This window comes from Solanum stenotomum, chromosome 4 (assembly GCF_019186545.1).
Source record: "Solanum stenotomum isolate F172 chromosome 4, ASM1918654v1, whole genome shotgun sequence".
In the NCBI taxonomy this organism is placed as follows: domain Eukaryota; kingdom Viridiplantae; phylum Streptophyta; class Magnoliopsida; order Solanales; family Solanaceae; genus Solanum; species Solanum stenotomum.
Window position 1 is genome coordinate 24,384,916 of NC_064285.1, and position 16,161 is coordinate 24,401,076.

General features: G+C 34.5%; 1 protein-coding gene and 1 non-coding gene across 2 annotated transcripts; one reads left to right on the plus strand and one right to left on the minus strand.

Moving 5' to 3' along the window:
• Positions 1-3,172: 3,172 nt before the first annotated feature.
• Positions 3,173-11,902, minus strand: LOC125861882 (uncharacterized). Its single transcript, XM_049541791.1, has 6 exons — positions 11,278-11,902; positions 9,484-9,584; positions 8,699-8,796; positions 6,231-6,448; positions 4,269-4,316; positions 3,173-3,651 (listed from the first exon to the last, which is right to left on the minus strand). The coding sequence occupies exons 1-5, from the start codon at positions 11,780-11,782 to the stop codon at positions 4,273-4,275; spliced, it is 966 nt and encodes a 321-aa protein (XP_049397748.1). The 5' UTR covers positions 11,783-11,902; the 3' UTR covers positions 3,173-3,651; positions 4,269-4,272.
• Positions 11,903-15,685: 3,783 nt separating this feature from the next.
• On the plus strand, positions 15,686-15,757 carry TRNAT-CGU (transfer RNA threonine (anticodon CGU)). The gene has a single exon. It is a non-coding gene; the product is annotated as a tRNA-Thr (tRNA).
• Positions 15,758-16,161: the final 404 nt, after the last annotated feature.

Genomic DNA, 16,161 nt, shown 5'->3' on the forward strand with positions numbered 1-16,161 from the left:
TTTCTTGAGTTCTTTTTGGCAAGAGTTATTTACATTACAGGGGTCTTACTACATAAATTGACAGCATACTATCCCCAAACTGATGGTCAAACAGAGGTTCTTAACAGAACCTTGGAGACATATTTGAGATGTTTTTGCTCTGATAGTCCTCATACTTGGGCTACTCAACTACCACTTGCTAAATGGTGGTACAACGCTACATACCACTCTACTTTGAAATGTACACCTTTTGAAGTTCTATATGGTCAATAACCACCAATACACTCGCCTTACTTAGCTGGTAAGTCTTCTAATGACATGGTTGATAGATATTTGGAGGCTAGAGAGGTTGTGATAGCACTGCTCAAGTTCCATTTAGCTAGAGCACAACAAAGCAGGAGAAATAAAGCTAACAAACACAGGTCTGATAGGCAATTTATGGAGGGGGATTGGGTTTACTTGAAGTTGCAACCAAACAAATTTCAGTGGCTTATAGGCCTTTCAACAAGTTTTCTGCAAAGTATTTTGGTCCTTACTTGGTCTGTTCTAGAGTTGGTGCAGTATCTTACAAGTTGCTTTTACTTGCCGATGTCCTTATTCATCATGTGTTTCATGTTTCCCAACTTAAAAGGTGTTATGAGGTGCCTACAGTCATTAATCACCCCATGTTTTACATCTTTCAAGTCCTTATTGTCCCATTCTTAAGTCTATATTGGAGAGAAGGATGGTCAAAAAGGGTAATAAGGTTGTGTGTCAAGTTTTGGTTCAATGGTGTGGCTTGGATGCTTCTCAGGCTACTTGGGAGTTCCCATATGAGCTGCAGCACAGGTTCCTGCATTTCACCCTTTGAGGACAAGGGTGGTTTCCTTTGGGGGGTATTGATACAATGCTTAGATGATTAGGAATATTAAAAAAGTAGTTATTACTGTTCATTAGTCACCAAAACAATTATTAATGTGTTAGAATTTGTTAGAACAGTTATTTCGTTAGCTTATAGCTTTAGCTTCCAATTCAATTCTATAAATAGAGATGTAATACAATTGTTAAGGCATTGTATGATATATGATAATTCTCTTAGTTCTTTCTTAGCTTCTATCTTGGAATTGCCCTGATATAGCTATCTTCTTCTTCGAGGTTCATCCTCCTAGTTGATATTATCCTTTCGATTACTGATAATTGGATCAGCACACTTTGGGTCCTCCTACTACAAGACATTTTCAAGAGCTTTCAAAAGCTTTGACCATCATGGATAGTTGGTCACTGGCAGCTGCCATGGTGTAGGTTAGGTAAACGAAATTGAAATTTTTATTTTCTAATATATCATAAGGCACTTAAAATGCTAACATGATTCTTCTTCCCCATTTCATTCTACCAAATTTCTAACCCCAACACCACCAAAATTGGACTCACCCTACCCAAATACTAAAGATAGAGAAATTAAACTAAGAAGAGTTTCCCAAGAAAAAGACAATATATTCATCGATTGACACCCTAAGCAGGGGCGGCTGGTAAGTTAAAAAAAAAAGTCCTTCGCCTTAGGCCCCCAATAAATTGGGGGCCCCATTTTTTAGTTAATTAGGTAAGTTTAAACTAAAAAAAATAAATAAATTAGAACTAAGACAACAAATGCAAATGACATTAATGAAGGGATAGATATGACAATTACTTTTGCCCTTTCCAATAAAAAGTTGTGTACTTAAAAAAATAAATAAATTAGAACTAAGACAACAAATGCAAATGGCATTAATGAAGGGATAGATATGACAATTACTTTTTCCCTTTCCAATAAAAAGTTGTGTACTTTTTTTTTAATGTACAAGTTATGTTTTTTTTTACCTTATTCTTTTTCTAATTTTATTTTTATATATTCTATCATCCTCTCTTCTTCTCTCTCTCTTTTCTAATATTATATCTCTCCCTTATTCAAAGCTTAAAAATTTACTTGTTCTATTGATAGTTTATATTTTAAATTTGGAGAAAAAACCCAATTCATTTTCAGAAATCAAGTCTTCATCGTTCTTGAATTCGGTAATATCATTCTAATTTCTAATATTATTTTTGTTTTGTGTCTTATGTTTATTATATTTTTTTATTTGATATTGTAAATAGTGTTTAAAATATTTGTTAGAATTTAATATGTCAACAAGAAAATATGAATCCGGTCATTCAAAACTTAAAAGAAAAAGAAAAGTCGATAACTTAATAAAATCTCAAAAAGGTGCTCTTGATAAATTTTAGAAGTGGTTTGGCTATATTATCGATTGAAAAAAAAATTATTAGAAGAGATTGACTACACAAAAACTATTAACAACTTTGCATCTCAAAAAACTAGAAAAATAGATTTAAAATAAAAACATTTTTAATTTTTTTTTTAAGGCCTCTAGTTTGATTTTGGCCTTAGGCCACCAACGGGTTTGAGCCGCCGCTGACCCTAAGCAAAGAGCACCAACTCTCAGTCTAGACTCATTGCGCATCTTGTTATGTTAGTTGGTCAAACACAATTGATAAAAGCAATTAGACGTACATAAAACATAGCATAGTGTCCCTAGCCTACGTCTCGCCAGTATTTTATAAATAAATTGTCACGCCTTATCTAGCCATGCTTAACCATGAAACCAGCCAGCGTATATTGACTCCTAGTAAAGTAAACTATATTCAATCTTTGCAAAAATGAATAATTCTTTGAATCGTATTTGATATACAATCATAGATCAGCCTTATTCCACCTCTCTCGTGTTGCCTGCAACAATTTTTTAGGTTGAGCTATAGAGAAATTTTAAGTATTGTCAGTTGTGTAATGTATGACAAGTGATTATATTTATATAAACATTGATTCATGCTAATTTAATGCAGATATAGATGACATGTTTAGCTGTTGATAATGTCTCATCTTTATGCCATCCGATTGCATATGTGATTTGATTGTGTACTAACTCTTTCACTCCCTCTGCATATTCTCACTCATTGTTGCTTAGCCCCCATTTACATTCACTTTTCTTGCACCTTCCAACCACCCTGCTACCTCTCTTCAGCTCTTCATAAACTTGTTCATCTCCACAATCTCTCTGCTTTCTATTTTCTCCCTTTCTATATCTACTCAAATTTGCATAGTCGATAGTTGGCAAGTATGTAAAAGTTATGAGAGAAAAAACTAGGGATGGTGTTGGAAGAACTGAAAATATGAATGAATGTGAACCAAGGAAAGCTTGTCAAATGATATTGAGAGCAAAATTGCAGTAGAGGTTTTCAGGATAGGGAAAACAGCACATCGTTTGAATAAAAAAAGAGCAGCTCGAATTTACTGTTGTTCACTATCACTAAATTGAAGTAGATATCTAATGAGTTATTGTCATTAGTACAACATAAAGACAATTTAAAAAAAAAAAACTCAAATTTACAGCTCCAAATACCATCATATACTATTTGACCTCCATTTTCCACCTTTTTTTCTGTATTTCCAGTAAAGAATACATCACAGAATAAAGAACAATAAAATGCAACAACCCACCGTGGAAGAATAGAGGGAATGGAATATGGTGAGCATTGACTAATTGATGTAGCTGGCTTTATCATGTTACTCCATAGGAATAACTCATCCAGAAGGACTTCATCCCCAAGCTTCCCGAGCGGAAGGCAGCCATTGCTACGCAAACTTTCTATGTTGAGAGCTTCCTGCAGACTCGTCCAAGTTAGCAGAGCTACCACATAAACAAGTGCTAGAACCATAAGACCTTGACTGGCGGAAATTATTCAGAAAACCGTTCTTTTCTTCTTTTTTGGATGAAGGAAATCTTTCAGAGAATCTCAACACCTTTATTCTTGCAATTTTGGAAACAAATTTGAGTGACTAGTAGCACTTTCATCATATCATATGAATATTTAGTCTCATACTTCCTAATGACGCCATATATGCATTGGCATAGATGCACCCATATCATAGAGGGAAAGTTCAAAGATAGCTAGCTGCAAGAGTCCTGCAGCTGTGGTGCAACCAAACCCACCCCTCCCAACCTTCTCAACTAACATACAAACACAGAGAGCTAAGTTATTCACGGTATAGATTGTCCACCTTATAGTATTTGTTTTACATACTGAAAGTTCCCTCCCATTAGAAAAATTTACAGCAATACTTGCATTACATAGTTCACACAGCTATTTCTTGTGTTTGATTCAAACATGTCAAAGTGGCTGACTTACGGTTTCAACCCTCAACTTATGTAATTTGAGGGGGAGACAAATAAGTCACTGGTAAAGTATTTATTTTTAAACAGAACAGTAATAGGACTCACCAATCTATATCTTGTCAAAATCATCATCAAAGGCATCATCCCCATCATCTAAAAAATAAAACAGATAGTCAACGTACAGCAACTTGATCATTCAGAATTTCTTGCAAGTCTACTTTAATTTCCCTAACCACGAAGTTGGATTCATCAACAGCAACAAGAAAAGCAAATCTAATATGAACAACATATTCAATCTTAAAAAGCAAAAGAATGGACATGAAATATAAAACTAAAAATGGTTATAATGAAACTCATAAAATTAGAGAAGCCTGTCAGCCAATTTAAGCCACGTTGATAGAAACTGATATGAAAATGAAACTTTACTGGTTGAATAAAGTGCAAGAATCTTAAACACTGCATTAACCAATAACAATGTCCGTATGGAGTGGACAAATCTCCATATATAAAGACATAAAAATATTTTTCCTCCCCTAGAATTCTCCTAAAATACAATTATTTATAGTAAACATAAATAACTCCTAACAGATAGATAGAAACAGTTACTGTTGTAAATAACTGTTGCTGCCTACTAGTAATAACTTCTACTTTATAACTACTATAGATAATTACTGCTTATATATTTTATCCTACTTAATACAAAGAAAGTAACATAGATAAACTAAGATAGATTATCTCCACATGCTGCTCGCCTATATTTTCTTCTAGAGTAAGTCCTTAAAGGAGCATTCGTATCACACGTATATCTAGAACATGATTGGATTGGCAAATTGGACTAAAATACTTCAACCATCTCAGTACTTTTACAGCACAGAAATTAAAAACATTTTTTGGTCGTTATCAGTGTGGACATTTAAAGCTTCTGCAAAGAAAAATGGCGATTGTCGTGTATTTACTAATGTTATGAGGACATTTGCAATAATTTATAGTAGTGAGCGTTATTTGGTGAAAAGAAGCAATACTTGAAAGGAAAGATGTTTAAAGACATTAGAATGAGAAAGAGATGTTTACGTTTTATGCTGTTGATTGGGTTTTCTGACATTGCCTTGCAGATCTTTGTGCACACTGTATGCATATGTTAAGTTTTATGCTCTTGATTGGGTTCTCTGAAATTGTCTAGCAGATGTGTATGCATCATGACATGTATGCATATGGTACTAGTTATCCTAAATACTATTTGAAGACCATAACTTAAATGATTACAAGCAGAGATGGTAATTGTGGATTCAAGACAGCTAGAGATAACTGCATGAAAATAATTGCTTTCTAGAATTATTTTCTTTATTCATGATGGCAACAGACTTCAGATACAAACTTGAGTGGACTGGACACACAAATTGTATGCAAATGGAAATTTAACAAAAAACAGAGGAACAATTACAACAGTTATTACTATTATCTTTCTTATGAGAATATTATCATTAATTCATTATAATTTTGGAAAGGTAATGTATATAATTACCACAATTATATTGGACTCAAATTGTAAAAACAGTTTTTATCAATCCAATTATGCATTGCCGTGTATTCCCTCCGTTTCAATTTGTTTGTCTTAGTTTGACTGGGCATGGAGTTTAAGAAAGTAAACAATATTTTTGAATCTTGTGGTCTTAAATTAAAGATATGTATAATGTACCAAAATGCCCTTTAATCTTGTGGCCTCGAATATGTCAAGTGGGATATTGGGATTAACATGTTGCCAAATTAGGAAAGAGGCATTCTTTTCGAAATAGACTAAAAAGGAAAGTAAGACAAAGAAATTGAAATGGAGGGAGTACTAAAACGGGAAATGACACCTAGCTAACATACTACAAAAGACTGAGCTGGTCTGTTTAGTCTAACCTTACTTCTTATTTGTTTCCTTTTGATTTCCTTTTTGTTAGAGAAGTGACACATGCAAAGAGCAGGGAAAGAAAGATTGACTACAAAACTATAACTTTCCTGAATTACGAAACAAGGAAACCACAATCCACTGTTGGAAAATATGTTGTAGTGTAAATAGAGTACCTGGCCCATCATCGCTGTCTTCTCCAAGGAGAAAAACATCCAAATCCTGGTCTGATGTTGATGAGGTTGCCTTCTTATTTTTCTGGGCAGTTGCCTCAGCCACTGGTTTAGAAATTGTTCCAGCTAAGGAAACCTCCTTTTCACTCTCAACTTGAGCCTTTTCAACAGATTTTATTTCGGCCTCGGCCTCGGCCTCTTCCGTGTATTTCTTTTCATACCTAATTCAGATGTAACTTAAATTAGTGAAGCTCTTACTACTAATATGGGCTAAATTCAAGAAAGCATACTTGTAAGTAGAAGAAGATTGAGGTTTGTTGCACCCAAGGGCGTGGCCTGGTGGTCAATGAAGTGGGTTTGAGAACCATGAGGTCACAAGTTCAAATCCCGGTGGAGGAAAAAACACTAGGTGTTTTCTTCCAAGCCATGGTGGACAAAGATACCCAATACTTGGGTGGGAGATAGTAGATACCCCGTGGAATTAGTCGAGGTGTACGCGAGCTGACCTGGACACCACGGTTATAAATAAAACAATTGGGCCTTTTTATATTTAGGCATGTGACCAAATACTCTCTCCTATTTTACCATGTCCCCTCACTTTCATTGGGGAAGCAGCTATATGCTTCTATTAGCTATTTAAAATGCCTTACCTTGTGCTTCTTTTATTTGGGAGGCAAAGCTCGCTCTTAGCTTAAAGCCTCTACAAGGTCGTCATTGGCATGTTAGCACCACCAATTTGTTACAACGATAAAGGACTTATCCCGAAATTCATAGAATTATTATTATTATTTTTAATACGTAAAATATAATCGAGTAAAGAGGCACTTAAGCTAGTATGAAGTGTACACACCTGATTACTGAAACCCAGTTTCCTTTCTAGCTAGGAGACTGAAAAAATTCATTATGCTTTTCAGTTTTCACATCATCGACATAACTCATCTTACCCCAAAAATATAAACGAAAGACATAGGCACTTTAACTGAGAAATGTCGTTAGCTTTGCTTTGAAAAACCCACTGATTCACTTCTTCATCAGCATGCAGCAGATGCAGACTATGTCCCAATATTGTTTCTCTCCTTGCCAAATTATTTATTATACCAGCGCACAGCTTTAAATCCTATACTGTTCTGGGCATATATGACTCAACAACAAACATATTGAGGAAGAACTGCCGCAGTTGTGAAGCCATGGGCAGTTAATGAATAGCTGGTTGACAGATTCTGTCCCAGCCTCATATAAATGGCATCTATTGCATAATATGATCCCCCTATTCTGAAAGATCATCTTGTGAGAACAACCTCATGCATCACAGTCCAGCAAATTCATGAAATATTGTTAGAAAGAAAATTTGTTATTCCATTTTAATTACTCTTGCACTAGCCTTTGTTTAGGGTTTCTGGTCAAGGTTGTCTAACCTTATGAGAGATCTTTGACTTCTTCATTACCATTGAACGATTATCTCCTTTTGGATTATGGGAGTTCATCAGAGAAAGTGCAGAAGGATTACCTGAATTCTTTACTTGTGCGGCTTAAGCTCAAGCAATGATTTTTCAAGAAGACATTCCTGCATGTCCCGAACGAACCAATAGAATGTGTAGAATGTAATACATATATATGGCTTTTGGAGGTGTAAAAAGCAAATACATTTTTCTGAGATACACCATCAGATTTACCAAGGAACTGACTTCATTTGCACTTAGAGAGAAGGTCTTAATCTTGATCATTCAAATCTTAGTCATTAGCTTCAGATCTTAACCATTAAGTATGTTTTTAATGTTACAACCACTTAATGGATCTTACGGATTAAGATTTGTAACAAAGTCTTAATAACATTAAGATGTCTGTTTATATATAAAAAAGTTCAAAGATGACAGTTCACCAATTCCAATCCATTCACCGCTACCACCATGCCCATCATTATCAAACTACCGTCGATGCCACCCACCGTCATTAACTACCACCACAGTTGTCGATCACTACAATCAGCCATCACTACCACTAGCCACAAGTTACAATCATCACAACTAACCACCATTACCACAACAACCATGATCACTAGTGACAATTACCACCATCGGTCACCATAATATATTGCCAACCACCATTAGCTATTACTATCATCCAACTATCAACCGCCACCACTAACTACTACCACCAGCTTCTACTACCCACAACACCATCCTCAATATACACTCACAACCACCACCACTAGTCCATTCCCACTATCAGAACGAACCCGTGGAAAGGCTAAATTCTCTTCTTAATGAACTCCCAAAATTTTCATTCCTTAGTCCTGGCTAAATTAAGTCAGCTCTTTTATACTGAAAGCTTTACCCAATTATAAAGCCAACATGATTCTGCATTACTGCATAACATCACAACATACTCCAGAAGTACAGATATAGTTAGGTCAGTTAGTGTAAGAGAAAACTACGTGACATGAAATGAAAGATCTCCAGTGAGGTACTTACGGGGCCACATGACTGTTAACTAAAATAAAGTAGATTCTCCAGAACTTCCTTTCCTTCATTATGCGTGGGCATAACTCATATCTGAGCTTTGAAATTTCCTGCAAACACACCACAGTAATGCTCTTACTAACAATGGCAACTTTTGAAACAGTATACTTTTGTTTTGTTTATCAGACAAAAATCCCACATTGTGAATAGTTTTTCCCTTTCCATAAACCTCAAAATCAAAAAAGATATGGTTCAGCAGCAAAATTCAAAATAGCAGATTACAAACTTCAACTTTTCACTGTACAATCAGCTGAAAGATAAAAGCACTCAACAAAAATTGTGATATACCATGAACTGACAAAAGAAGCTGACCAGGAGAGCCAGTGACTTCTAAACTCAAAACACCAAATAAAGCAACAAACATTGAGACCCTTGAGATTTACACTTTATTAAGCTCAAGTGCGTAAGACTGATTTACTTATATAATAACTCTGAGTGGCAAGCTCTATGTGAGCTCCCCAAGGAATAACCAGTACCAAGTACAGATAAATGAGAGGGATACAATAGGTTGACGATGAACTCTAAACCAATGTTATTATCTTAATATTGAATTCACCATATGTTGTTACCTTTATCTAATGAAATGGAACAAATTAGTGAGAAATGAATATAGAAGATTACTATAGCTGACTCCAAGCTAGTTTGGAACTGAGATGTAGTCAATTGACCTACTCTGTGAGGATGATAACAACCGAAGTCGTACCCCTTGTTTTAATAAAAAACAACAGAAGTCATACCTTGACAGATGAAAGAACAAATTTTGCGTGTTTTTCCTGAAATTCTGTAAGATCCTGCCGAACATTTGAGACTGTAGGAATATCAGAGATCACTGAATCATCTGCACACCGAAGACATACTTCAGTTAAAATGTTTCTTTTGAGAATAGGCGACTGAAAGGAGATAAACAAGGGAAAGTGCAATTAAGTACAGAGGAATCATTAGGAATTATAAGGTAAATTAAATTCTTGTTTTGAAAGAATACTGCCATGAGAACTTGCTCACATAGCCGGTCCCAAGCCTAGACTAAGTAGGAGGGTTGTAGGCTGACGGTTGCGTAAAACAAGTATATTTATGATAAATCCTCATAATAACTTATTGAGTTGGAATTAAATGGGTCCAAATGGAGTGTACGGATATTAAGGATCCATATAGCTAACTCCAACTAGCGTGGGATGGAGGCATACTATTAGTAGTTGTTGATAAATGAGGAAAATCACAATTTGTAACAAGTTTGCTGCCAAGAACTACAAATGGCCTGCTCTATAAATTATTGCATGAGGTGGGACTCTCAAAAAGACATGGCTCTAGTTTTATTTAGAAATTGGTCTTTGCTATTATAATTCAGGAAATAGTTGCTTCCATATACACCTTTTCTTTACTTTTTTTTTTTGAGAGAATACACCTTTTCTTTAGCTAACTGCTAGCGCTTCATGATTTTATCTAAATCCTCCCATACCTATCAAACTTTGCAGCTCCTATAAGAGGTGAAACCAACAGTGTCCAATACCCATTCTTTGGAATTGACATGTTCCAAATGCAAATTTTGCAGGGAGATTTATCCAAAAACAAGAAAAATAACATTTATATATCTCATCACTTCCAAGAAGGATGAGGCTGATTAAGTGTAATGCCTGACTGAACCATTTGAATGTTAAGAAAATATACAAATGGAAAGAGTGAATAAATAGAATATAAGCACAGTTAGGATTTTCTGGTGGAAAGAACATGCAATTGGTTGTCAAGAGTAGTAGCTGGAACTGGTGAAATGAAACAAGGTTGTGCATCTATTGTGGATCTAAGCGCGGCTAGGTTATAGATGAACCAAACTAATGGATTTCAAGGTTAATGCTATTTCACTACCACCTTTAAAAATTAATGATGTCAATCTCACATGGTTCAAATGTTAACCCAAGGATCAAATTATAAGTTTCACCTCATGCTAGAGAGGAGTATTAATAAAGCGCTTTCCTGAACATACTTGGTTTGGCTCTATACAACGTGTCATCATTATGCATGTGTAAAATTGTACGGGCTATTCAAAAGAGAAGTTATACTGGCAGTAATCTCAAATAAATGAAATGACTGCCGAATGTAGAGGTTACTCCAAAACAATTTGAACATGTTCTTGTAGGTATAAACTCCTGTATAACTAAACGATAAGCCTAGTTTCTCTAGAGCTTCTAGTAGTTTCTTCGTTGTATGTCCATATTTACTACTGCCATAAAACATTTCATACGTCCACAGTTATAGTTCCCCAAATAGCCAAATATAAAAAAAAAAAAAAAATGGTCTTCGCATTTCCTACGATCAGAAAAATTAGATTGAAATTGTGACATAAGCTAAATGTAATATCCTCAATTCGGTAACTCTCTTTTAACATACATTCAGCACAGAGAACTCACTGATCCAATTTTACTTCTTTCAGAAATGGAATGAACTCCGAAATTGAAATAATATAGTTTTTTCCAGTACAATAAGTATTCAGGGGTTACAGCACTGGTAACATGGAAATCAAGTATGGAGTAAATTACCTTCAAGTGGAAAATCCTGAAACGTATTAATGGTAATCCCCTTTACGAATTCTCTCAAGTCATCGGTAACTCCAAATTTCAGGAGATCGGCAGGCGTAGGTGCAGGCGACGCCGTTTGAGTCGTCGGAGAAGGCGAGGAATCTACAATGTGAGAAAGTGCAGCGGAAGGAATTTGAAACTTGATCTGTTCAGCGCGTTTGAGAGCATCAACTTTGATCTGATCGGCACGTTTAGAAGCTTCGGAAACAATAACATCGGCGCGTTTAGAAGCTTCAGCAGCAATTTCTTTGGATCGTTTGGAAGCCTCAACGGCAATTTCTTTGGATCTCTTGGATGCCTCAGCAGCGAATTCTTTGGATCGTTTGGATGCTTCTAGAACAACGTCGGAGAGTTTGGAGGAACCAATGGTTAGGTCCTGTGAACGATTAGCGGCTTCTTTAGTGAATTCTTGGGTACGCTTTGCTGCTTCTTCAGCGAAACTCCGAGCTTTTTGCCAGAAATCCATTGAGATTTTAGGACTTGTGAGTAAACGATTGGACAAGTGAAATGGAGAGTTTTAATGACGACGACTAAACAAGAGGAAGACGAGAAACAAATGAGAAGAGTGAAGAAAAAAATACTTCTTATGTATAAATTGTAATGCTAACAAAAACTATATATAAATAGTATCGCATTTTCCGCGGCTGTAAGAAAATATTTATTGGACAATAATGTATAATATTTATATTCATGTTAAGTATCATATATATATATATATATATTCTCTTCATCTACATCTACGGTGGTATGATACATTTTTTAATTTTTTTTAAATATATAAAATTAATTTTTTCTACATCTTTTAAATGCAAACTATTCATATATGTATATAGTAGAATAATATATTATCGTAGCGAAGTAAATGAAATAATATATCATATTTTGAAATAACAATATATTGTATTTCATATTTTTTACGATCATCTATACAAATTCTGATTTCGTAAAAAAAATTGAACTTCTTCATTGTGTCTTTAGTATTAAATTTGTTTATTATAATTCTTTAAACATTAATTAAATATTTATAAAATGAAAAAGAAATATGAAAAAGTTATAACAACATTTAAGAGTAGAAGACTAGAAGTGACAAGTAAAATGAAGAGATGAGTTATGAATTTTGTTAGACATTAATTGCATTAATAATAATGTATTAATTTTATTAGTAAAAATAAATAAATAAATAGAAAGTGAAAATAAGGTATAGAAATACAATAATGAACAAAATATAAAATAATTGATGACTACATAAAAAAAATATAAATACATTTCAAACAAAAAAAATAGTGACGAAAACATATTGTTACATGTAAAAAAAAAAAAGACATCATAAAATTGATATTTTATTTTTTTAATTATTTTTTTTTCAAGCATACTAAAAGTGAAGCTCATGATCATCATAATTATTTTTTTAAAATGAGATAGTTATTTTAATTGTGCTTCATAACCAAAAAAAAATAAAACAGAATAGTAAAGAACTAAATGAGTAGCATTGTCAATACATGTAGTTAAGTTACTTATACAAACTAAAGTTTAAAAAATTCTAGCAAAAGTAGCTACCTTACCAATACAAGTCAAAGTAATTAAAAATAATTCTAGCAAAAGACAATTCCTAAAATTATGCTTCAAAATATATTTTTCGATTTTTAGGGGTCTAAACTGATTGGGATCAGTTTTAGTCATTCCAAAAAGAGCGTATTGTCTTTAGAGAGAGGTTCAAGAGGAGAAAAAGAAGAACGTTCAAGATTCTTGCAAGCTTTGAGGATTTTCGCCAAGAACTTAGTTCTTTCGAGGTATGTAAGCTCTCATAGTGTTGGGTTTGTTCACCTTCACACCAATCATGTGATTTTTATCCATAAATTCGTCCTTGAGGTTGGTTGTTGTAGCTTCATTCTTTAACAACGGAGTCTTGTTTAGTTCTTGAGGTGAGGGTCTTGCGAATGAGTGTTATTTTTTGTGGGGTTTGTGTGGATTTCGTGATAATTGTGTTGGGTTTATGATCCCAAAGGAGTTTGAAGGAAATCATTCGATTCTAGATGAGTTAGGCCTTGGAATTGAGAAGAAAAATTTGTCAAAAATCTAGGCATGGGGGTGGAGCGGCGCGCCATCACTGGCCAGGACTACTGCCCAGTAGTTTGGGCTTGGCACGGCGCGCCACTTAGCGCTCCCCAACTACTGTTCAGTAGTTTTGGGGTTGACGCCCCGCGCCACTCAGTGCACCAGGTCCCTTACCCTTCTGTCCTTCTTTTCGTGAGAGTTCCATCGAATCGCACCTATGTTCTCTTCTTGATTTTCACACTGAAAATCTTCATCAATTATTGAGAGATCATATATACCCTAAACATAACTCTTGTGTTCACATTCTAAATTCAAGGTTAATTTAAGAGGAAAGTCCCTTTCGAGTCATTTTGAGAAGTATTTTACAATCTTTTAAAACTTGTTTTAAGACTTGAGTAAATGAGGATGAGGATGAGGAGAGCTGAGTTCATATTTCAAAATAAGTATAAGGAAACTAAGTATTCTCAAGTGTAAATATTTTTACATTTAAAATGAGAGGAAACCTCGATTTCTAAACGAGTTCATGAGGAGTTTTTGAGTATTATCTCTTTTAAGAGAAACTTTTGAGCAATTATCTCAAATTGAAGAGGAGTTATGATTTTAAACATATGAGCATGAGTTATATATTATTGGGAGTAGTATCGAGCACTGGTATGGGGATGAGTTCAGAAAACTCAAAATCCTTATAAACCATGTATGACAACATGGGTAAATGATCATACTTTTCGGATGATTCTTTATTGCTTTTAAGCATAGCTTAGTGGATCCATTTAGTTGAGGATGTTCTATACTCCGGCAAGGTATAGAACAGTTCTGGCAGCGTAGGTGAGACGTTGTATCATCACGCAGCTCATGGTAATGATTGTCGATTAGAGAATCTTCCAAATAAGAGTAAATAGTTTATAATTGTATTTTTATACACTTTGAGTTATTGTCTATTGTATACAAAGCTTTATATATTGCATCTTATTAGCATTGCTTTCATATTGAGTTGAGTTGAGTTGAGTATTCTTGAGTCGAGTTGAGTATTCTTGAGTTGAGTTGAGACGAGGTGAGTATGCTTTTTTTTATCAGTTCAAGTTTATGTTATGTTTCAGTGTTCCCCTATCATGCTCGTACATTCAATGTACTGATATCATTTGGCCTGCATCTTTTCATGATGCAGATACAGGTATTCAGGGTCATCAATAGGCGCTCTGTTGATACTACTTGCAGTTCCAGCTAGCTTTGGTGAGCATCCTTGCTTTTCGAAGGGGATCACATTATGGTTTTTGCTCTATTAGAATGTCGTGGGTCTTGTCTGGCTTCCATCATAGTTTAGTATTTAGAGGCTTCATAGATAGCGTAGTTGAGGAGTCTTTTTCTCATTTCCCTTAATGATATTTTAAAGACTTTGAGTTGAACACTTATGTTCATTTGAGTATTTTTTATTCAAACTACTTTACTTATGAGACCTTATGAGTTGAGTTCGCATTGAGTTTCTATATTGATGAGTAAGTCTTCTACCGAGTAATGAGTCAGGCTAAGGGTTCGCTTGGGGATCAGTAATGGTTCTTGAGTGTAGGCCACGTCCATGGTGTAGGCTCGGGGCATGACAATATGTAAGAACCTTTTGGAATAATAGGGGTATATATGAACGACTTTGGTAACGGTACAAGTATATATGAACCAGTTTCGTAATGAAGGTATATCAACTATAAATCTCAAAGTTTAAGGGTATAACAAGCCTTTTTCCCCTTGATTATATATGAAATAAAATTGGGAAAACTACCTAACTACACAAACATTCCAACCATATTTACTAATTCTCCCTATAGTGTGAAATAAATATATCTTGTCTCATTGATTAATAATCTCATACAAGATTTCAAGTCAGATACACCTCGATACATGTATTTTTGCTACTAGATATACTGAAATAGAGAGAAAGGCTAGCGAGAGAAGGAGAGAGTGAGAGAAATAAGAGAGATGCGAGTGAGAGAGCCAGATACATGTGAATCCACTTAGATATAATATATCTCGAATATATTACACCTAACTTTGACACCATGTATCCAAGATACATGTATCTAGATGCGCGCGCTAGATACATGTATTAGAATGCCAAATTCAGGTAAGACTCGTATCATTGAAAATTCACATGAAGGGAAGTAATTTACTCCTAAACTAGTGGAATTTGTATCATTTGTCCAATAAAATTTTCTTGTTGTGCCCATGTTGGGGCGTGCTTCTAGGAAGTCCTAGTTGGGGCGTGCTTCTATGTAGTCCTAGTATACAAGAAGAATTAATGATGACGAAATAAATTAACGAAGAGGCCTCCGTAGCATAGTGGTATTGCGTTCGCTTCGTAAGCGAAAGGCCGCGAGTTCGATCCTCGCCGGGGGCTGGGCTTTTTAATAATATTTATATATGACAGTCTCATTTTTTATTTATATATTAGAGTTTTATAGGCCCTTTAATTTCATTGATAAAACTATTAATAAAGTATTCTACTATTGTTTATGATTCAGAATATAAAAAGATTTGACTATAAAACTTTTCTTAGTCAAATTATTTAGTTATCCTAGTATTAGGAATTTGTTTATTTAAGTAAATTCTTTTCTTAACCAAAATGTGAAGTAGAAAAGAGCAATTACACCTTTTGTCACCGATTCACTGTTTATTTAATTAGTACTCTCACTATCCCTTTTTTAATTTTTTTAATTTTTTTTATATCTCTATTTCTTTTTATTTGTTCATTTTTAACTTTTTACTTGTCTCTTTTTATTATATTACATAACCAACAAAAAT

Excerpts from the sequence above, each read along its gene's own strand:
- LOC125861882 (XM_049541791.1), bottom strand. The coding sequence starts at position 11,782 with ATGGATTTCTGGCAAAAAGCTCGGAGTTTCGCTGAAGAAGCAGCAAAG. Across the intron at positions 8,797-9,483 it reads TTGTTCTTTCATCTGTCAAG|GAAATTTCAAAGCTCAGATA; the intron begins GTATGACTTCTG and ends GTGTGTTTGCAG. Across the intron at positions 6,449-8,698 it reads GTTAACAGTCATGTGGCCCC|GTATGAAAAGAAATACACGG; the intron begins GTAAGTACCTCA and ends CATCTGAATTAG.